This window comes from Dromiciops gliroides, chromosome 4, assembly GCF_019393635.1.
Source record: "Dromiciops gliroides isolate mDroGli1 chromosome 4, mDroGli1.pri, whole genome shotgun sequence".
In the NCBI taxonomy this organism is placed as follows: domain Eukaryota; kingdom Metazoa; phylum Chordata; class Mammalia; order Microbiotheria; family Microbiotheriidae; genus Dromiciops; species Dromiciops gliroides.
In genome coordinates, this window is record NC_057864.1 from 160,730,298 (window position 1) to 160,754,419 (window position 24,122).

General features: G+C 42.7%; 1 protein-coding gene across 1 annotated transcript in view; it reads left to right on the forward strand.

Moving 5' to 3' along the window:
* Nucleotides 1-5,924: 5,924 nt before the first annotated feature.
* ADAR (adenosine deaminase RNA specific) overlaps nt 5,925-24,122 on the forward strand; it is a 30,378-nt gene continuing 12,180 nt past the window's right edge. Inside the window, 12 exon segments of the mRNA XM_044001043.1 lie at nt 5,925-6,164; nt 15,911-17,066; nt 17,069-17,109; nt 17,111-17,204; nt 17,207-17,282; nt 19,751-19,833; nt 19,836-19,930; nt 20,155-20,309; nt 20,736-20,880; nt 20,978-21,118; nt 21,120-21,181; nt 23,692-23,848. Coding sequence (XP_043856978.1) covers nt 6,132-6,164; nt 15,911-17,066; nt 17,069-17,109; nt 17,111-17,204; nt 17,207-17,282; nt 19,751-19,833; nt 19,836-19,930; nt 20,155-20,309; nt 20,736-20,880; nt 20,978-21,118; nt 21,120-21,181; nt 23,692-23,848 — 2,238 coding nt within the window. The 5' untranslated portion in view covers nt 5,925-6,131.

A 24,122-nucleotide genomic window follows, 5' to 3' on the forward strand; every position in this document is an offset into this window, starting at 1 on the left:
GCTAACTTTCTGCTTCCCCTTCTGGCAGGAATTAAAGTCTCCCCTGGAGAAGGGTGGGGAAAGAAAAAGCTAGAGATGTCTATTCTGCCTCCCTTTAAGTCACATACCACTCCCATACTACATGTGGGGAACAGCCCCTTACTACATAGGTTACAAAGACTATAATCTGTAGCTCAGGTTTCATCTTCTCCATACCCTTCCTAATCCCAACTACTAGTGCCCTCCATCCCAAACCACCTGGCATTTAACTATTTTGTGTGTGCGCATGTATTTATTAATGTTATATTTATGTTTACATATGTTTTATATGTACCTATGGTCTCCCTCATTAGAATGTCAGCTCATTTTGAGTAAAGACCATTTCATTATTTCATTCTTCATACTTGTATTCCCAGGGCCTTGGGGCAGTTAAGTGGCACAGTGGATAGAGCACTGGCCCTAAAGTTGGGAGGACCTGCATTCAAATTTCACCTCAGATACTTATTACCTGTGTGACTCTGGGCAAGTTACTTAACACTAATTGCCTTAAACATCCAGGGCCATCTCTAGTTGTCCTGATGTATATCTTGGAACTGGACACTCATGACTCTGGAGGAGAGTGAGGCTGGTGACTTTGCACAGTCCTCCCTCACTTAAATCCAATTCACTACAAGTCATGACATCACCTCCAATGCCATCATCCTCTTGGAGAATGAAGAACAAACAATTCCCAAGGCCTGGCACATAGTAGGTGCTTAATAAATACTTGTTGATTGTTCTTTTAAAAATTAGAAGTAACTTCTCCACTGTTTTGCATATATGCTTTCTAGGCCTTACTCTTGATAATAGTTTTTACAACTTGGTGGAGAGATTCCGATCACTCAAGGAATTTCTTAGGCACTTGTCAGTGTGCCATCTCTGCCCATCGGACAGAAATGTTCTATTCTTTACCCAGGTAGTTGGATTTTCCTTTCAGATGGTCAGTTACACAGGATGGTTTACAAGGAAGGAAAAAAACTTACTGTTTTCATCTTTGTGGCACCCTGATGATCATTATTAAAAAACGGGAAACTTCTAGTAAAATAACTGTGAGGATGCTAAGATCATATTGTAGAAGTAGTACAGGATAATCAACCAATGAGCAATCTTAAGCTCCTGCTACTTACAACATAGTGGCCCAATAGCCACTCATGGAGCCAGGAAGAGCAGGCCCTCAAATATCCTGCCCAGCCTGAAGACACAGGGAGAAAGGAGGTGGATTGTCTGTGTCAGGAACAAAGAGAAGATTAGTTTGCATAGGAAGAATGGAAAGCTGGTCTGGGGCCAGGTTGTGAAGGGCTTTCAGAATCAGACACTGTAGCTTATGCTTTATTCCAGAGGCAATAGGAAGCCGCTGGAGCTTATTGAGTAGGGTAGAGATGTGGCTTAAGGAAAATCACTTTCACAGCTGCCTGGAGGAGAGACTTAAGGCAGGGATGTAAGCTAGGAAATCATTGCAAAAGTCTTGCGGAGGGATAATGAGGCCTGAACTAAGGTAGTAACCATATGAGTGGAGAAAAGAGGTGAGATTGAGAGATGTTATGAAAGTAGAAACCACAAGATCTGGCAACTGATTAGATATATGGGGTGGGGAAAAGTGAGGAGCTGAGAGTAATGCAGACATTATCAACCTCTCATATCAAATTTACTATAAAAAAGTCCTTTTTATTAATTAGACCCCACAGTTGCTTTTTTTTTAAAGAAAAAAAGCTGTTTATAATTGTTTATAATTGAAGTTCTTCTTTTGCAAGCTTATGGAATAATGAGGAAACAAACCTTCCTCACTAAGGGCATCCTAGATTATTAGGGTTTACTGAATTGATCTGGGTTGCACAATGCACTGGGGAAAACTGTATTTTCCTTATAGAAAAGAAGACATTGGAGGCAGTTAGGTGGCACAGTGAATAAAGCAGCAGCCCTGGATTCAGGAGGACCTGAGTTCAAATCTGGTCTCAAACACTTGATACTTATTAGCTGTGTGACCCTGGGCAAGTCACTTAACCCTCACTGCCCCCAGAAAAACAAACAAAAGAAGATACTGGAGAAAATAGGAGATATTCATAACACTCATTAGATTACAATCCCCTCCAAAATCTAAGATACTATTATTTTTTCAGAAAATATTTGCTGAATTGCATTGAAGAATATCCATTTCTTGTTGGAAGAATGTATTCACATCCACTGTCAGAAATTTTGAAGCAGCTCAGAAAGAATCTGTTAGGTGCAATGGAAACCACACTGCTGGACATGACAACAGAAGCCCTACCTTCTAGTCTTTGCCATTTTCTGGTTATATGACCTTGGAGTGGTCATTCCCTCCTCCTTAAGTTTGTTTGTGTATGTTTTAAGATTGTTTCATACTTGGGTTTGATTTGGGGTTGATTTTTTTCAGAAAGAAGAAAAGAGATTGTTGTGAATTGTGTCCTGTTTGTCTAGATGTTTAAATTAAAAACAATTTTTTAAATGTCATACTATTTCCTTATGTGTGAAATGGGCATAAGCACACTTGTAGTATCATATTTGTAAGAATTACAGGAGTGCTGTGAGTCTCAAAGTGAGATAATGTGTGTTAAGTGCTTTGTAAACCTTAAAGATCTATATGAATATCAACTCCCATTATTATGAATAAAATGACTGCTAAATATACTAAGTAAACTGGTACAGAGAAAGCACACCTACTGCTCTGAATTCAAAGGTCCTGGGTTCAAATTCTGCCTCTGATGCTTGCTACCTGTGTGACTTTGAGAAAGTCACTTAACTTCCCCGAACTTATCTACTTATCTGTAAAATGAGGAAGATAGAATAAATAGCTTAAAAGGTCACTCTCAGCTTTAAACTGATGAACCTATAGACACAGTGATAGAAATAAAGAGAAAAGGGTTGAAGGGAAAAGAGATGCTACTAGACCCCCCCAAGAGGACAATTCAAATTTTCCCTTCAGGCCCAAGTTGGGAAGCAGAACCCAGGGGGATCAAATGAAATCAATGAATATTTTACTGAGAGGCTTTTATGTATAAGGAATTGTCTTAGACTAGGGGGAAATATAAAAATGCAAAACAGGGAATCTCTGCGATATCTAAGTTTACAATCTAGTTGGGAAGACTGAAAAGTGAAATAATAATTAAATATTTGCATCACCTCACTGATGAAGCTGAAGGTCTCATACAAGCTAGTCCTAAGGGGAAAACCCAGTTCACCACTCCCTCTCCCTCGAGCCAAATGTCCTGGAGTCACCAAATCAACAGGGCATCAGGGCAAAGGAGATGACCAGCTGGGTTGAAAAGAAAGCTATGTGTCTAAGTTTACTCTTCAGTTTGGGCTTCATGCTATGTGTGATAATATTATTCCATTGCAGGAATGGCTTTTCTCAAATCCATACCAATAGGATTTCCCCCTACCTAGACTCCCCCATTCCGAAAATGAAACCCAGTGGGAAAGGAGAAGTGTTGTAAAATGGACTTTTCCCACAATAATCATATAATAGCACAAATATTGTTGTTCCCATTTTATTATTTAATATCTTATTATATATATTTTCTAGATAAATATTTTAATATTTAAGAAACTGAGACTCAGAAAGCCCTCTGACTTTAGAACAGCTTTTGGTAACACTGGAATGCAGTGGAAAGAGCACTAGCCAAGATTTTGAGTTTCATCTCCGACACTAACTGTGTGACCTTAGATAAGATTTTTAACCTCTGAATCTCAGTTTCCCAATGTATGAAATAAGGATAAAATGTTTGCCTACCTACTTCTCAGGTTGTTAAAATGAGAGAAGCACTTTAAACCCATTATCATATTGTGTTATTGTTGTTGTTCGAATTACTTTTAAACCCTGACATCACCAGCCTTGTGGGAACTTGGCCATCATAGAGAGGACAGCAGGGAGATTCTAAAAAGCTGCCCTTCTGTAAGGCTGAGGAGGAAGCAGTAGCTGTTCATTGGCATTAGTAGAGAGGCTGTTAGTGTCTTCTTTAGAGAATCATAGAATTATATTCTTCAAGACAGGATTTTACATAGTCATCTAGGCAACTCTTTCATTTTAAATGAGGGGAAACTGAGTCCCAGAGAGGTAAAGTTACTTGACCAAGGTGACAGCCAGTAAGTATAAGAAGTGATATTTGAATCTAAGTCTTCCTGATGAGCACCAACAGGCATCCCATCAGAATCCCCACAGAGTGAGCATGAACACTTCTTTTCCTACCTGTGTCTATCTCATTCACAAAGTGCCACTTTTTCTCAAGCGAGCTGGTCTGTGATTATAGAAAACAGCCCTGTTTATCCCAGCTCTGCTATTTACTGACTTTGTGCATGCCTCTTAACCTTTCTGGGTCTGTTTCTTCTGTAGAATGAAATGGTTGACCTAGATGATCTCTAAGGTGTCTCCCCCCCTCTAAACAAAGAATGCCTTCAAAGCATTGCCAGGCTCCCTACTTGATTCCCACTTTTACTGAGACTCCTCCAGTGCATTCCCCATCCCAGGAATTTTGACTGCACCCTTTTAGCCATTTTTATTTTAGCAGGGAAGAAACTCATCAACTTGTTTTTCTCCTCTAAAAAGTGATCTTTGTTTTTTCTGATATAGCTGCCAGAGATTTTGAAATGTGCTGGCAGTTTAGCAAACTTAAACTAGCAATCCCTCTGTTAAGCTTCTGTCAAAGACAAATCCATAAGACATGCTAGAGATTTGGGCGGTTTGTTTCATTAACCATCTTCCATATCATTCCATAGTTTGGCTTGTCCTTGCACATCCTTATCATATGTGCAAATGAGATGGGATTCCTTTTCATCTTAATAAAGTTTAAAGTCAAGGGAACCTTTTCAGTCTGTCAACAAGCCGCTAAAATCCCACCTTCTATAGGACATCTTTGCCTATCCCGATTCACGTTACTGCCTTTCCTCTGTTGGCTCCATTCTATTCTCTTCGCATCTCTGTATGTCGTCTTCCCAAGTAGACTGTGAGTTCCTTGAGAGCAAGGATTTGGGGAGTTTTGTTTCTCTTTTGTTTTTTAAACCTTTATTTAATATCCCCAGCATTCAGTACAGTGCCTGACACGTAGAAGGCAATTCATAAATGCCTGTTGACTGACAGACCTTTTGATAAACAATTTACAAGGAACCCAATTTAAAGAATTTTGTGATGGGGTCGAAAGAGCTTTCCAGAAGACACCTGGGAATTTGGGGACAATGAGAAGGGGACATTAGTTAAAATTTCTACCAGTCTTTAAGTAAAAGGATATTTTTAGAACAAAGAAAGTAGGCCCAGAAGAAACTGAACGACAATGGGCGGGTAGCCCCAGTGCTACTCTGTGGCCACAAGGTATCAAAAAGCCCAGGAGACCATACGATTGTATGGGCTGTGTTGGATCTTCTGTGGGATATTTGTTGGGAAACGAGATGCTCGGATAGAGAAGGCCCGGCGGGGCGTAATCAGCATCAGTGGAGAAAAGAGACCCCAGGAGCCTTTCCCCGTATCGAAATGTGGCAAAGACAGAAACAAAAAAGATGTGTGTGCGAGGGGCGGGGGATGAGGGGTGGGGGCGGTTCTGCCGGTGAATTCAAGGTCAAGAAGGGTATGATTAAAGCTGCCTCTAAAACTGTCACCTTGTGGACCCCCTTCCCCCAGTCCCTCCGCCCCTCTTTCCGCCCGGAGCCCACGTCAACAGCGCTACAGAAAAGAAAAAAGGAGGGGGGGAGGGTGGGCGGAGAGGAGGGCCGAGGAAAAAGGCTCATCTTGCCTCCTCCTCCTTGGGAACAAAACCCCAAATACGGGGGAGAGCAGGGAAGAAAGGGATGGCTGGAAAGTCACGTGGGCCTGCTCTCCTCCCCCGCGCGGCGCCCGATGACGTCACCAGCGCGCGACTGGACCATTGATTCTCGCCTGAAGAAGGGAGAGAGGGAGACGTAGTGGGGGTCGGGGTGGGGGGGTGGGAACTGGCGGCTCTCTGACCCGCTGCAGCCGCGGACTCGGGCTCCTACCGAATTGGAAGACGGGGTAAGCGCCTTCTTCTCCTCCTCCTCCCTCCGCCCCCCTCTCCTCCTCTTCTACCATCGCCAGCTTCCTGGAACCGGACACCGAGGTGCCCGCCGCCCGCCGGTCTTGACTGTGGCGGATGGGGGAGCGCGCACCTGTGAGCGCGCGATGGGTGAGTTGTGGGGAGGAAGGGGGGGAGGAGGTGGGAGAGCGAGGCTGCAGGCCCTGCCGCGAATCCACCCCGCCTCTGGAGGCCTCGTGCAGCCTTCTGGAATGGGGGGGCGCTCCTCGCGCACGCGCACCCCCTCACCCCGCAGCCGTGCGCGTCCGCATCCCCCGCCCCCCCTCACCCCCCCGGCCGAGTTCTGCTGCCCTAGCCTCCAGCCGCCCGCTGGCCTCCGCGGCCCCTGCTGCCTCGCTGATCCTCCCAGCGTTGGTCATGCGCCTTCTGAGTGCGGGTTAAAGCGCCCCAGGGCCCCGTTTGTCACTGCAGGGGCGGAGGAGGAGGAGGAGGCGGGGGCGGCGGCGGCGGCGGCGGGCTGCTTGGCGCGGTGCCCTGGCTCCCAAGGGTGAGACTGCACCGGGGCCTTGGGTTGGACGAGCTCAGAACTGGGGGCTGGGGGAGGAGGAGGGAAGAGGGAAGGATGAGGGAGGAGGCAGCAGCCCTGGTTCCAGCCTAAAACTGTAGCTGGGGAGAAGGTTGGGAGGGGGGCGGGGAGCGCAGGGTGCAAGTGTCTACGTCGTGCACCGAGCATCTTAGCATCCAGCGGAGGAAAGCGGTCCTTAAGCGACGATGGGGGAGGAAACTCCCCCTGAACCAGTCCAGGGCTGTGATTTGTTGGCTGGGAACGGAGGCAGGCAGCAGGCAGGCGAGGGATCGAGCTGGATTGCTGGTGCACGTATGTCATACGGAGGAGGAAGCATTGAATTGTGGGACTAATGTGAGGCGTACCCCCCTCACCCACCAAAAGGCCTTCCCCTTGTTTAAAGACCTCAGAGTCGTGAATTTTCTTGTTTAAAAAGAAAAGAACTTTCCACATTCTTGCTTAGGATTGATTCTCTCCAGACATTTTGCTCCAGATATGAGGGAGGGGAAAAAAATTTTAAAGGAAGGACAGGAGGAAAAAAAAATGGACCTGTCATTAACTCTTTCTACCACTGAGCCCATAGAACGTTGAAGTAAGAAAGGGAGTTTACAGCATGAAGTCCACCCTTCCCCCTCCTTTCACAAATGAGGACATTGAGGCCCGGAGAATTTTTGACTTGCACACACTAGTATGTAGCAGAGTGAATTTTGGATCCCAAGGCTTCTGTTTCCAAACGAAGTGCTCTTCCCACTGTACTTGAAAGCAGACATAAAATAAGGTGAATTTAGTGTTCAATATGACTAGGATTCTGTAGTGATCCTTATTAATTATTTATAAAATTTTATAGATAGGGTTATTTTAGTATACCATCTGTTAGATTTGGACTATTTTGAATGAATCTGCTTGGGTTAAGTTTTCTGGACAACGTTATGATCATCAATTGGCATTTTAGCACCCTACTTTTTCAGAGAAAGAAACCAAAAGGGGGGGTGTTTGCCAAAAATTGTGCACCTTGGTTAGTGGCCCAGGTCTCTATGGGACATTGGAAAGAGCACTGGCACTGAGGTTCAAGTACTCTGATACTACCCTGTGTGACTTGGGCAAGTCAATTAACCACTCTGACCCTCATCTGTAAAATGAAGACGACTGGCCAAAGATCCCTTCTAACTCCAGATTTGTGACCTTTTCATCCCAAATCAGTACCTCCTCATAAAAGAAATGTGGAGAGGGATACACAGAACCTAAAGACCTAGTGTATTGACCCTTGAAGCACAGGTGGTGTAAGTTTAGAAGTCTAAAATAGCAGTAGCAATTTGTCAAAGAATCCCTCACATTCTTTTGTTTATAAGGATAGAGTTGTTTTTAGTATTAGTCCTAGTATCACAGATTTTAAGCTGGAAAGGAGGGCCTTATTTTATAGATGAGGAAATCAAGGCTCAAATAAGCTGAAGTGAGGTATACGTCACAAAGACCTCTGACACCAAATTCAGCTGTACCAGGCTCCCCCTGTCCTCCCAGTCAGAAAGGGAAGAGATCTTAACACTAACCATTTAAATGATTATTGAATAAATGAATGATCTTTATATGTTGTTAGTTCTAGCCCTTAGAGAAGTATGAGTCCATCCTACAAGCTCTTTAAAAGAAGAGCTAGCCACCATGCCAGCTTTATGTTATTATTATGACAGTAATAAGAGCACCTTTCCAAAACTGAAGAATTTGGTGGCCTAAAATTGTGTGAGGAAAGAGAAAAGCGCGCTTCAGTTCAAAATGGGCTTTTTCCCCCTAATGCAAAAGATAAAGAACTCGGTGTTCGGTGCCACTAGGGTTCTCCTAGGATCTTCCAAGATCTGTTAGATTTGGACTATAATGAATCAAACTGCTTGGATTAAGTGTTCTAGACAACAGATAATGATCATTTTCATTAAATACAAATAGTTCTTAATTATTGAATTTGTTTGAAAGTGTAAATACTTGTTATCTCTCTCCGTGAGAGGTAGAGGAGGGATGCCAAGGATAACTCTGATGATGTAAAAAACAGAAAGCATCAATAAAAACTTATTTAAAAAAAAACATAGAGATATTTCTGGGTTTAGATAATGGAAGACCTGGGTTCAAATCTACTCTCTGACACTTACTAAGCAACAAGTCACTTAATCTCTATGTACCAGGCTATTTACTCCTTAGCATTTATCTACTAAGTCACCATAGACCAAATTGATAAAGGTAGTTTCCCACACAACTGTAGCTCCCAGACTGGATACATTTTGGGAGTGGCAGTCAATGGTTAGAAAAGAGCTAGGTGATTGTGCAGTGTTGATATTTAAAGTGGAAGGTGGTTTTGCTTGTTTGTTTTGTCTTTCAATCTTATGATTCCATTTATGATATGACTGAAGTAATCTGAGTAAATCATTAAGATTAGGGTGATAAGTAGGAGCTTGTTGCTTATTCTTGGTTGATCTGGATGGCGTTTTCACTTGCAACAGACATCTTATGCTAGATACAAATCTTAGGAAGATTGAGATAAAATGCAGCTAAGACACTGATCCTGATGCTAGTAGCTCTCCTTTCCCGGGAATTTGTGTTTAGCAGAAGGTTCCATGTACTTTCTAGGTAGGCAAATTTCTTTTTTCTTTCTTTATTTTTTTATTTGAGGGAAGGAGTGCTGGTTCAGTAAAACTGTAGTTATTTTTCAGTTGAGTGGGATGATTTCAGTCTAACCATTTAAAAATGACTTGATTTAATAATACTGTATGAAAAGTTCAGTTTGTACTAAATAATTAGGATTCGTTATAATGAGATCAGAGATTGTTTATCACTTTCTGGTTTAGAAAAACATTTAATAGTCTTCATCTTAATTAATTCTCACAACAAGGTTTATGTGCCTGCTCACAGTTTCCAAAATGTTTTCCATAATAAGATGTTCTTATTTTAAAGTACTGGGGGAATAAAGGGATCAATTTCCCTCTCCAGTTCTGTACCCATTGTCCATTGCCCTATTGTTTAGTCTTTCTCCCATCTCTGTCTCCTGTTATTAATATTTGATTCTCTAAATTATCCTGCAACAGTCTGCTGATACTGCTGTAAAACCCTTCTTTAGCTGCCTCGGCTTCTTCACACACACACCCCCCCCCCTACGTCCCTTACTGGCTTTCCCATATGTAACACTGGATAGCAGGAAGGTGGGAAAGGTTTTGTTTTTAAGCCTTTATGTCATTTCCAAATAGTCATCTTTTGCCCCGGGTTTCAGGTATGACCTTGAAGTCTTAATATTTCTGAAACCACACCCTCTTATCAGTTACACTCACTGTTTTCGCAGAGAACTAAAAGTAAGAGGTCAGCTTCCTAGAAATGCTACACAGTTTAAGCTTTCAGATTGTTGAACTCTGGAAACTGCAGGCTTCTCCTGGAACTTTTCCATCCTCAGCTAGAGGAGGATTTGATAAATCCAGAAAACAGGTTGCCATGGTGTCTAGTATTTTTTTTTTTGCACAGTCTTACCTGAAATTAAAACCATTTGTTTCATTATTCTTGTTCATGTGTATTTTTGATTGCTCCTTTTCGTTTGTTGTGTTAACAGATAATAATAGCTAATATTTATATAGTACTTAAGGTTTGCAAAATACTTAGCACAGTCTCTGACACATATTAGGCATTTAACAAATACTTATTAAAATCTAATTTTTAAAAAGTTTATCTCATTTGAGCTTCACAACAACCCTTTGGAGTAGGTGCTATTATTATCCTCATTTTACCAATGAAGAAACTGAGTCAAGGAGATATTATTTACATGTTACATGTTATTCAGAGTCACATAGCTAATAAGTGTCTGAGGCAAGATTTAAACTCATGTCTTCCTGACTCCTGGCCCAGAGCTCTATCCACTGTACCACTTAGCTGCCTGATAGCAAATGCAATAAAGCCATCACTTCCCCTGCTCAACTTCTTATAGGCATAAGGAGTGGCGTCCTGACCACCCAGGATTTTGCTCACTTTTTATTGGCACCATGTAATTGCTTGGCCAGATGCACTGAGCTCTCTCTCTTTTTGAGCCTTTTCAGAACATCTGTCAAGACCCTTATAAAGCCCCTCAATAAATTTGGGAGGTTGAAAATTAATGTAGTGCATTATGTCAGTCTTTTCCTCTAAATGCTCATTGATTGGTTGAAAGCTGACAAAATCATCTTGACTTTTGGAGCCAAAATTTGTAGAGCCTTTGCATAGGCAAAAAAAAGTAGGCACAGGCCAAAAATCCATTAGTAGAGACTCAAATTTTAAAAGGCAAAGGAGTATGTAAAGCTGTCTCATTGAAGATAGGAGGCCACATTGAGTGAGCCTTCTCCTTTGTCCAGTGGAAAGGGAATGGGCAGGAGCAGAATGTTGAGTGTTCAACCATCTTCTTAATTTCTGCATCCTGGCACAAACACAGGAGGACAAAGATGCACAGTGTGTAGTCTCCCTCTGTCCCCCATACACTTCATCCCTTTCACCTAAAAACCCATGCCCTTTTCCATGGTGTGACAAGCCCATATCACAGGTGCAGGGGCATGCTGAGATGAGACACCACCGTAGTTCAGCAGATTGTTTATTTGAGAAGCTACTATGGGGCAGCTAGGTGGTACACTGGATAAAGCACCGGCCCTGGATTCAGGAGGGCCTGAGTTCAAATCCGACCTCAGACACTTGACACTTACTAGTTGTGTGACCCTGGGCAAGTCACTTAACCCTCATTGCCCCGCAAAAAAAAAAGAAGAAGAAGCCACTGTGTGCAAAGCACTGTGCTGAGTGTTAGAGGAATCACATTTGGATAAGGCTAGGCCTTTGCCCTCCCAGAACCTATAGTCTGAAGGTGGAGGAGGAGGAAAAGAATCAAACTTGCATAAATAGAAGACACAGTATTACATGGCAAGTACATTAAAAAAAGGTATAGAACATTGTGCTATGTGAGATCTGAGCTTCTGGCAAGGGATCAGTAGAAACTTGGAGGAGGAGGTAACATTTGAATTGAGCTTTAAAGGATGAGTTTTAAAGGATTTCAGTAAGGGAAGAGTAGGAAGAAAGATATTGCAGGCATAAAGCAAAGACATGGAAAACATAGGGCTTATAGGAGGCAGGAGGAAAGTGTAAGGAACAAGAGTAGTCCGTTCTGAACTAGAGTCTGGAGTGCATGTAGGCAGAGAGTAGTAACAAGAGTTTTCTATCACCACCCTGTACCTGAAGAAGTAAAATCATTAGGAATGGGCAGGGAGATGTAACGTTTATGAATAAGACTGTCTGCAGTTACTTGAGCTCCTAAGATTAAATGACAGGAGCTATTCATCTTCCTGTTTCGGTGCATAAGCTGATCTGTTTAGGGGAGAAACTTCACTGAATGGCTTATTGCGTACTCTGTTGGATCAAAGGGTAACAGTTAGGGTGCTGGATAGCCCTACTGGAGTTGAATCTTTTGTGGGTTTGTATCCAAAGAAAGTTTAAAGAAGCTGAAGTTATTTAACCTGAAGAGCAGGAGTCTGAGGTAGGACCTGACTAGTTTTACTGAGATGGAGGGAGGTATCCATTGCAGAATTTAAATTCGGCTTGAAAGAGAAATATCTAACAAGATGTGCTGTGAAAAACTGAAGCAGGTACATAGAATCCCCCCTGCAGTGCTGACCTTGGCAAAAAGAGGAAAAGAGGGCAAGATGGGGAGTGAGTGGGGCTGCAATCCTGGCACTGCCATTTCTAACCTCTCTGACCTTGGAGAAGTCTCTTAGGCTCTCTGAGACTCAGTTTTCATATCTATAAAATGAGGACATTGAACCCAATGGCCCCTGAGTACTCCTGAACCTCCGGTTTCTGGACCTGTGAATAGCACAAGCCTGATCTTTAAAACAATTGGTATTTTCTCTTTGGTGTAAGGAGCCCTCACTTCTCTAAAACAGACCCAGGGGTGTGTGAGCTCATCAGTTCTCGTATTCCCTCCAGTGATACAGATCAAAGCTTCTCTGGGCCTCATCCATCCTTTGTGAATTGCCCATGTCCTTCCCTAAGGTCACCACAGGGATCCATCCAGCACTGCAAGGGAGGTTTCTTGCTACCAACAGAGCACCTGTCCCGTCATTAGATGAACCCATCTCACTACAGCAAAAATGTATTAGCATGGACTTCATTAATTTGATATTTGAGATAATTCAAGGTTCCTAACTCTTGGGATGAGACTGGACCTATGGTTTTATTGATATAGGGAACTCACAATGAGATAATTCCCCCTTCCAATGTAGTTGGCACCTTCTCTGCAATTAATATTCTTAGAAGTTGCTTGGAGAACTGAAAGATTAAGTGACATAGCCAGAATCACACAGTTAATATATATCAGAAGTAGGACTTGACCTCAGGTCTTCCTTCACTCCATGGCCAGCTCTGTCCACTCTGCCATGCTGCCTCTCACATGATTCTTACTGAAGAAAAAGTTCAAAATCAATGATAAAACATGAGATCTTTATAAAACACGAACCTATTTTGAATACCCACTATTTTGTTTATAATATATAGGGTTCTTAAAGGTAATAAAACTATTTTTGAGTAACTTTAATTTTGGAGAGTTTTCCTTACTCTTCTAGTCCCCTTTGAACCCTCCTACCCCAGACCTCCAGGCTAAATTATTGAGATTTGTTTGTGTTCTAGTGAGTCCTACAGGGTTTACAAATCCTCGGAGACTGTTTTAGATGTGGTTCGCCTATCTTTTTGGTTTTGTTTTTATCTTAATCGAGTGTAATCCTTTACTTTAACTTTCATGTGAAGAAAATCCTAAGTGCTACGGAGTTATTTTATGTAGTGGGTTTCCCAGAAGAAGAAAAAGAATGCCATCTTCGATAGCATTCATTTATGCATTCTTTGAAAGCATTGGAGATTTGTTTGCAGTGAAACTGGATACCTCGGGCCTGGATTTGCTTTAACTCCACCTCTGGGTGGATCGAAGCTTTTCTATGGGGGAAGTGCTTCTGAGTAAATGAAACTGAAACTTAGCTGGAGCCATTTTAAGTCTGCAAGCAGTGTTTGACTCGTCTCCATAGGACCAAGGGAAGATGTTTGCTTTTCATGCTATCAAAGTTATTCCTCTTTACTTTTAAACAGGGATGTTAGACTGCAAGAGCTATTATATGAACCAAAGAACTATCCTTTGCAGGCTTACTGTCACTCTTAGCTCCTTTCTCCTTCTCTAGAGGGAAGTTTTCCTGTAGTTAATGGATTAGTTTACACCACGGGAGTTTCTTTTCTTGTGCTCAGATAAGTGATGAATTATGCTCATCGGTATGGACGAACTTTTCAGGTAAGGGCAGCTTCTGATTATTACTTAACTTCTGCAGGAGCCCTGTGGCCTATTTGGACCTAATGATAGGTTTGAATATTGAGGATTTATAATATGGCATCTCCAGCCAATACGTTGGGATCTACTGAAGGATCCCTATGATGGTGGTTTTGCTGCCACCACCACATTCATACACCAGGCACTTCCAGAAGCCAAGGGAGTCATACTGGTAATTATGTATCCTTGCACCACTCAGAGATCAGTCTTTATTGTCTGGACCCCACCCCCATCCCCATCCCAAGCTTTCTTCACAAAAAGGTTGGGGATTTAAAGGAAGAATTGATTCTCCTTTCCACCAGGGAGACCTAGCACTGTTGGAACAGCTTTGCAAAAAACAATTTGAGGCTCATAGAATTTTAGAACCAGACCTTTAGAGCTGGAAGGCCTCTAAGGTTGCACAGTCCAGCTTCCTCATTTTGTAATTAAGACTAAAGCCCAGAGTGAAGTTTAGAATTTAGGACATTTTTTAAAGAGCTGGATGACAGGGGGGGGGGTTGTTTGTTTTGGGGTTTTTGGTTTTTTAGAGATATCTTTTTACAGCGAAGGAAATGAGGCCCTAAGGTGTAAAGTGATTTGCGCAAGGTCACACAGACACATTACATGAGCATTTTATAAGATTTACACAGTATATGTATATTACACATTCCTAAGCATTTTTTTAAATACATTTTTTACACAGTGGATAAAGCACCTGCCCAGGATTCAGGAAGACCAGAGTTCAAATCCGGCCTCAGACATTTGACACTAGCTGTGTGACCCTGGGCAAGTCACTTAACCTTCATTGCCCAGGGGGATGGGGGGGAGACTTTTTTTAAAAAAACACTTTTTAACAAGCCAGGGTTTAAAGTAAGTTCTTAACAAAGCCCTACAGAAGGTGGGCAATATGAGTATGAAGATGTTGAGGGGGTTCAAGAATAAGTATTTTTGATTTCCTTCTTTCCTACCTCCACCCCCCATCCTGTGTCTATCCAGACAGTTTTTCTCCTTTGAAAAATAGTAAATTTGGTTTTTAGGGTTTTTTGCCAACTGAAATGTGCTTAGTTAGAGAACTGAACTTTTCCATCTTGAAATAGGTTTCATTTCCAAAATTCACCAAAGTATAGTAAACAGCTTTCATCTGGAGACCTGTTATTCAGCCCTCTGGGAATTTCATGTGAGGCTGAGAGCTCTGATTTGGTTAGAAACATCTATTTTCTTTTTTTTTTTTTTAAGTGAGGCAATTGGGGTTAAGTGACTTGCCCAGGGTCACACAGCTAGTAAGTGTTAAGTGTCTGAGGCTGGATTTGAACTCAGGTACTCCTGACTCCAGGGCCAGTGCTCTATCCACTGCGCCACCTAGCCGCCCCAGAAACATCTGTTTTCTAACTGGAGAGACCTATATAGAGACCTCTAGTCCCAGAAATGGGTAGTAGTAATATGTGCTACCAGAACAGCAAGAATGAATATGACTGCTTCAATAATAGTGTATAGTGGGTATGGAAAGAAGGATACATTTCCTATTGGTACCTGATGCTGATGATTACCTTTCATTAATAGTTTTTCAATGTAGGACCCACCAGTCCATGAGGAACTTTGGTAGTTTGGGTGAAATTGATGTCATGCCCTGTCTACCATACAGAAACTTCATGGCAGTGAGGCCTAAGCCTTTTGTATAAGGCCTTTATTTTCATGCCAGAAACTCATTGTTTTGGGGGTGGGATTCATATCTGAACTCCCAGTTTTACATTCTTTTCTACCTCTCTCTTCCCCTCCCTCTCTATTTTCCCTTTGGCAGGCCTCTGCGTAGCAACTGTGAGGTGGGCAAAGTGATCCCAGCTGCCTGTCTCCTGGGACAGGCAGAGTTTTACTTGCCCAGAGTTTTACTTGCTTTCCAGCAGCACACTATGAACATGGGTGCTGCTTCAGGTAGAGGCTGGTGTCAGGCACACACAGGCTCACTGACACTGTCCTAATCTGCCCTTTTTTCACCATCCTCTTGTCCTGCAGGGGTGTTCCCTCGACAGATACCGTAACCATCAGATACAAGGCTATGATCACGGCAAATCCAGACAACAGCAGCTGGGGCAGGGGTTCTTTCCCGAGAGATTCCGAAATCAGCAGATAGAGTTCCTGAGGGGACAGCTCCTAGAAGTGCCCCTTATCAGAGAGCAGGCATCAACATCTTTTCTGACCAGGGAAAGGCCAAGGTTTCCAGCACCATCTGCTAACGTGAGGCAGCCTGGGAATTGGAATACTGTAAGGCCTCCTCCTAGCAATCCCTCTCCCTGGAAAGGCTCACCTTCCCCAAGAGGCAGAGCCCCATCAAGGCAAGGTGTAGCTAAGCTTACTGCTAATTTCCAACAGCTGTCTATCAATCAAGATCAGGAGCAAAGAATTTTGAAACTTCTAGAGGATCTTGGGGAAGGGCAATCTGCTACAGTGTATGATCTCGCCAAGAAACTTGGGGTCCAAAAGAAGGAAGTAAATCGAGTTTTGTACCATCTGCTGAAGCAAGGGAAGTTACATAGGGAAGAAGGCACACCCCCTAACTGGAGAATCCCAACCCCATTCCATGCTTGGAAACAGTCTAACCAAGCTGTGAGACCACGTGTGAGACAAGGTATCAGAAAGGGTCCAAACAGAAGCCCCAGTCCAGACTTTGAAGACGAAAGTTTCATACCTGACTCAAACGATCCCCTTAGTTCTGTCAACATGGCCGATATCAAGGAGAAAATCTGTGCCTACTTATTTGATGTTCCAGATTCCTCTTCCCTAAACTTAGCAAAAAACATTGGCCTTGCTAAGGCACGAGATGTAAATACCTTACTCTTTGACTTGGAAAGGCAAGGAGATGTTCGAAGAGAAGGATTCACTCCACCCAAGTGGTCACTGACAGTCAAAAAGCGAGAGAGGATGCAACTTAAAAAAAATGAAAATATGTCCCAGACAGATATTGGGGTTGACCCAGGTAACTCAGATGTCACCACCAGTAGGAAAGGAGAAGAGAGGGTTGAGAATGGACATCAACCTCCATCAAGGCCAAGAGAGGATGGCATTGTGGCTATTCCAGGTTTTTTTTGAGGATCCCCAGTTCAAGACAATGACCCCCTCAGACATGAGATCGAAAATGGTCAGTGGGCCACAGATGACATCCCAGATGATTTAAAAGTATTAAGCAGGGAGATGACCTGCACGCCATAATGGATTCTACCCAACTACATGGCCCGTGTTGGTGCCTAATCACAGTTCACAGCTATCAAGAAACTAACAGCTTGCAGACAGAAGAACCCAATCAGTGGACTATAGAATATGCTCAGTTCACCTGCCAGACCTGTGAGTTCACACTTTTAGAGCAGAGTGGCCCATCACATGAACCCAGGTAAGAAACAATATAGGAAAAAATAATGGCTAATATTTATGTAGCACTCTAAAGTTTGCAAAGCACTTTACCTGTGTCTCATTTTATCTTTACAACAACCATAGGAGATGGGTGCCATTATTATTCCCACTTTACAGGTGATAGAACTGAAGCAAAGGTTAAATAATGTTCTCATGGTCACACAGGTAATAACTGCTTGAGGGTGGATTTGAATTTGGGTCCTCTTGCCAGTTCTCAATCCACTGGGCCACTTCACTACATAATCTTAGTAGAACAAAAGTTGGGTTCAGACTCCTTCAACCTTTGATTATGGTTCAGATGAACGGGCCTTTTAATTTTTCATGTCTTTTCCAACTCCCTTTTTGCCATTTCATTGTCAGCCCATTATGCTAGAGATTGAGAAGGAAAAATAAATACCAAAGCAGCTTCTTTGAAAAGAAGTTGAATCTCTTCACTAAAATAAAGCTTGTTTGGAAGTTATTAAGTTTCATTTATTTACCTGCTCCTAGGGCCACACATGATGACAGTCTGGCTGTATTTATTCCCCAAAACAAGCTTGTGTTTATTTGCTTTGTTTTAATAAAAGTCATCATTTAAGGAATCAGGGGGACTATGAACAGAGTTCACATGATTTGTGAACAGGTCCAAAATCCACCCCTCTGCCAGGTCCGTGTCCACATTACGAAGAGTATGCCCCGGTTGTCCCTGTGTCAGAAGGGAGCAATTCTATTTTGCCCATCTCCTTTACACAAATGAGTGGTTTAGTCCTTCCTGCTACATTTAATCTACTGAAAATAGATTTGCCTCTTACATGTAAAATTGAAAAGAAAAAAAAAAATCTCAGGCCAGACTGTGGTAGAATCTCAGTGATAGTTCTTACCCTGAAAAGATTCTTAAGGCGAATGAATGGAATGGGAAGAAAGCCTGTGGTCTAGAGAAGAAGGAGAGGGGTTTTGGCCAGAGGGAGAGACTGGAAGGCTTCTGAGGACTAGCAGGCAGAGCCACATTAAGGAGCTGACCTCTTTTTGGTTCCCCAGACCCTAGTGTTCCCAGACAGGGTTTTTTTAATCCCAGTATTGATTATTTTGGTGAAGTTAAAGGTTGATAGGAGTACTGTTCATCCTCAAGAGAAATGTTTTTTAAGACGTGTAAAGAGGTATCTAGCCAAATTACCAAAGGAGCAGGGGAGGTGTCCCATCTCCTCCACCACCCCCCACCCCTTTAGGGGAAGTCTCTTTCTTTGGTGTGAGAAAAAGGGGTATCCATTCCTCCCTCTCCTCACTAAACTCATCCCTAAAGCACTAATAATTAAGGCAGCTCTCGGGTTTGCAGTTTACCTCTCTTTGGGTTCCATTTATAAGGCACATTAATCCCATGTTCACATATATCAGAAGCACAGGAGACTGGAAAGTAACCTTTTTTTCTTTTTTTTTTTTTTAAGCAAATGCTCCTGAGCAGAAAATTGAACAGCTCTCTCTGCCACCAATTGGGGCCCTCTGCAGGTGATTGTGTCCATTGGAAAGATAAGCAATCTAAACTAAATCTGAGCGCTCCTGATACCTTGAACATGGCTGTCATGATCTTGTGGGCAGACCCAGGGAAGCCACTGTTGATTTCAAGCTTAACTACTGTGACAGGTGGAGGCTTATAATTGCCTTAAAACCCAAAAGGAGATCATTCAGACCTCCAGATCCCGTGGCAGGGTGTACATTTAGGACCCATATGGTGTGTGGGGATCATGGTCTTGAGCTACAGAAGGGATTAGTTTCACTTCAGGGACTGAAAAGGACCATAGGAAATGTGGAGAGACAGGAATAGCATTGTGACATAATAGAAAAAGTTCTGGAGTCGAGGACCGGGTTCAAATCCTATCTCTGATACTATCCACGTGACCTTGTAACTTAACTGTAAAAAGAAAGGGGTTGGACTAGCTGGCCTTCTGCCTTAGCCACCTGTTCTATACACCATCAAATCTGTCTTCAGTCTGCAGAGAAGTGGGTTTCTCCAGTGTAGTCGACCCAGGCATAAGCATCTCTGGTCACAAGTCCGTGAGATTATAGGATTTCTAGAGTCGAGGGAGGCATTTTAGAGATCTTCTGGTCCAACTTCCTAGAGAGGTTAAATGTCTTGTCTGAGGGTCACTGATAACTAGTGGCAGACACGGAATTCAAACCCAAGTTTTTCAGGGTCACATCCTGTGTCTATTTCCAGTTGCTGTGCTCAGCTACTGAAAGCATAGCAGTTTCCTGACATCTAGCTCAAAGGACAGCTGTCGGTTTCCTATGGCTCCTTCTCCATCTTCACCCATAAATCAAGAAGTCCCCATTTACTTTAAGAGAATTCCAGGTAATGAACTCTATGTAGAGGGATGGCCCCCACTCAGAAATACTCCTGAGACCTGATGGATGGAAGAAGGGGGGAGAATCGACTCAGGTGAGCATTCATACATTTCATTACTTTCCACACAGATTTAAATACCAGGCTGTGATCAGTGGCCGGCGGTTCCCTCCAGCAGAAGCTGGCAGCAAGAAGCTGGCCAGACAAGATGCCGCTGCAAAGCCATGACAATCCTATTTCAAGAGTCTGGAGCCCAGGAAGAAGTGACCTCACCAGGGCTCCCGCGACCTGTGGAGGAAGGACCAGAGAAGGTAAGGACGTGCCTTTGTGGGAGCCAGTCCAGGGCAGATGCTTTGCTTTGCATTGTCCTCTTCAGACAACCACCTCCAGCGAGTCCAGGAGTATAAAGATGCCCCCGGACTGGCCTTCCATTTTAAGCACCTCACATTCTATTATTGCCCTTTCTCAGCTTGTCCGTCTTGTAGAAGTTGTTTATAGTCATGGAGTTCTTGTTCCTTTTTCTTATGTTGTATAGCCTTCGGCTCCGGAAGTCTGATGCCCAGTCCCATCAGCCCCTCAAGTCTTCTTTTGGCAAGAATCCCATTAGTGTTTGATGGAGCATGTGCAAAAATCCGGGAGCACCTGTGAATTCCTCCTCATATCCCAGGAAGGCCCAGCTCATGACCCCAAGTATGTCATATTGTTCTTGGAGATTGTGGATGGGATTTCTAGCATGCATTTCCCTAGTTTCACAAAGAGAATAACCACATCCTTTCCTAGGTTGGTGACAGGGTTGCTGCCAATGGGGGAGAAAAGAAGAGGCTGAGGAACTTTGTGATAAAGAAAAGGGTTAAATACTAGAGTGGTTCAGGACATAGAAGTCATTGGTGCTAGGGAAAGAAGAAGTAAAATGGACCCTGCCTCCTAGGAAGAAAAACCTCTAGGACCAGGAAAAAAACTTAGATCTGCAAAAAACAAAAGATAGTTCTTGAAACTTAGATGGCATTTGAGTTGAGGAACAAGTTGCCTGAAGGCTGACAGACTCAAGAGGTCTAAGCTTTATTTCTTCTCTGAAAAAAAGTTTTCATTTTTCTACTAAATTAAATCCCATGGCAGGTTTAAATACTGTGTAAAGATGGGGAGTCAGACGTTTCCAACCATGATGGCTAATAGCAAGAAGGCAGCAAAGCAGATGGCGGCTGAGGTGGCTGTGAAGGCTCTCTGTGGAGATCCCTAGCCTGACCCTTGGACAAGCAGGTATGTACTTAAAATTCTTCGGTCCCTCAAAGGACTCCTGTTGCCCTACTAAGACCTGTCAGCATTGATGAGTCTCCTTTGTTTGGTTAATTTTCTTCCAGCCAAGCATTGACTACTTTAATGATCCTCCAGCACCCCTTGCTGGCCTAGGAGAGCCAACACCCAGCAAGGCAAAGAAAATTGGGGATCTTATCAAATACCTGAATGCCAACCCTATCAGCGGCCTATTTGAGTATGCCCGAATCCAATGGCTTTGCTGCAGAATTCAAGCTGGTTAGACAGTCTGGACCTCCTCATGAGCCCAAGTGAGTATTCTGGGGTTCTATTGGTAGTTCTCACCTGTCTAGGAGTGTCTGCAGTACCTGGGAAAGAAAGGCTTTCTCTGAGAAGGAAAGAGTATGAGCTTCCTTGGAGAGAAGGAACACTTACCTCCAGTGGATTGTAAACTTGGCATTGCAGCCTCTCAGGAAGTGTGTTAGAATAGCTTTGGAAATAGCCACATGTGGATTGATTGCCTTTCAGCTTAGCAGACTGAAGGAGCTTTAAGGGATCACCCCTTAAGACAGGGACACATTTTAACATTTCTAAGCTAGTGAGAATCTGTCCATTCCCATTGGACCTCCATAGAAAATAACTGTATGGCCAACTTCTCAACAGAAGGGTTGTGAAATTCAAGGAAATAATATATGTAAAGCCAACTGCTGTTATTACTAATCCAGTTTAACCCCATTGCACTGTTTAATAGCCTTCTTTTCCTCATGCAAAACATTTATCCCATTTCTTTTGTTATCTGTTTGGTATTTATTTTAGTATTGGAATTGAAGGACAATTCCAGGTAGCATCTGATACTTAACAATCAGCCCTTCAGGCTTCATAATAACAGTTCTCATGATGAATTTGCTCATTTTACAACTTAGACTGTTAAAATTATGATACTGTCAACACTGTTTTAGTCCTTAGTTTGTCAAGAGGAAGAATCTCTAATCATTAAATTAGGACCTACAGTGAATTGCCATTTGCTGCCACCATAACCCAGTCCCACATCCATCTCAATCCTTGGGAATTCTCAGCAGATAGTATCCCTACTTTTCTGCTTTATTTGGAGATTTCAGTATCAGTGGCAGTGACTTATCTCTGGGTGGGTGCGTGAGGGTATGAGAGCATGAATGTATGCGCATCACACTAGATAGGTTTGGGGAAAGTAGAATAACTTTACCTTCAAACTCTTATTTAGCCCTTCACCCTTTGTTGACTTCTGGCCCTTTAAATCCAGGACATCTAATTATATGGTTTCCTTATCCTCTTGAAGGGAAGGACAAATGGATGAACAGCACTAAATGCTTCCTATGTGCCAAACACTGTGCTGAGGATATAAATACAAATACCTTGTCTTTAGGGAGATCACATTCTAATAGGAGAAATCTCACATATAGGGAGAAGGTGGCAAAGGAAGAGGCACTTTGATCCAAAAAGTCACAGAAATGGTAAATGAGACCATTGTGGGTGGAGTGATAACATCACATCCAGGAACAAGGATAGAATGGATTTGATTGTGGTTCCAAAGGATGGCCAGGGAGTTGGGAGTAAGGTTAAACTTGGTTGGGCTTATCTTAAAATAATAGTCGAAGAAAGGCTGTCACTTGTCTAGTCAGCAAGAGCCAAGGGTTGAAGTTTTTCTAATGATGAAAGTTTGGAAGATCATGGACTCTGGTATGGGTGGCAATATAAGAAGCAAGGAGTAAAGTATGAACCAGTAACCAAGTAATAAGTAGCATTTATAAAGGGCTTTACAAATATCTTATTTGATCCCCACAACAACCCTGAGAGGTAGATGCTGCTATTATTATTATTATTATTATTATTCCCATTTTACAGATGAAGAAACTGAGGCAAACAAAGGTTAAATGACTTGTCCAGGGTCACACATCTAGTAAGTGTCTGAGGTCATATTTGACCTCAGGTCTTCTGACTCCCATTGCTCCATCCAGTGAGCTACCTAGCTGCCTTGTAAGGAAAAAGACTACTTCTGCCCTCTAAGCACACTTTCAATTAGTCAAAAAGATAGCATTTATCTTAGAGCGGGATGAAACTAGATCGTTCCCTAGCAGACACTTAATAAATATTTGTTCAGGTAAATTGAAATGGATGGGGGCAGCTAGGTGGCACAGTGGATAGAGCACAAGCTCAGGATTCAGGAGTACCTGAGTTCAAATCCGACCTCAGACACTTGACACTTAACTAGCTGTGTGACCCTAGGCAAGTCACTTAACCCCAATTGCCTCACCAAAAATAAAAACAAAAATTGAAATGGATGGCTTCCAGGTCAGACCTTTTCAACATAGCTTTGTTATTTGATTTTAAGAATTAAGAATTTCTGGAATGTTAGGTGCATCCGTATTTCAATGTAAGAATACAATCAAAAGCCAAAAATGATTTACTATTTTTTTGTTTCTATGCTATTCCTTCTAATAGGGTGAAATACTTGAAAATTAACTTTTAATATATTTGTAAATATATTTGATAGGCACTCAGTCCTTCTAGTGGATAGTGTTGGACAGCCAAGAAGACCTGGATCCAAATCCTGCTTCTAACACATGCTTGCTTTGTGACCACGAGCAAATCCCTTTCCCTTTCTGTGTCCTAGGAGGATGCCTAAGTGATCTGTCTGCCTCCCTGAAGGAAGAGAGTTTCCAATACTGATGATATCATAGGTCCGAATTTTAAAAAGCTTGGCTTAGATCTTAAAAGCTGAATTTTGCAGGGCTTTCTTTCCAGGTTTGAAGATGCCTTTCAGCATTCGTTTTTAATCCTACAGGTTCATTTACCAGGCAAAAGTTGGGGGTCGATGGTTCCCTGCAGTCAGTGCACACAGCAAGAAGCAGGGCAAGCAAGAGGCAGCCGATGCAGCTCTGCGTGTCCTGATTGGGGAGACAGAGAGAGCAAAGCGCACAGGAGGCGTGGGCATTTCAGAGGTAACCTCAGTGACAAGGTCCTGTCATATCTTGTGCTTATTTGTCCTTTGTAGGGAACTTGCCCTGTAACATATTCCCCAGGGACCATCCTGGTGGCAGCTTTTGCTGCTGCCTCTTCTCCTGGTCACCTTTTCAGCACATGTAGATTGTGCACATCCAGATTAAGCACAGCACATTTTAAATGATAGCCTGTATGATTTAAAGACTTCCTCAAATGAAACATAATTTAGAAGTTAAATATTTTGGGGATGAGGAAGGGAGAAAGAGAGAATAT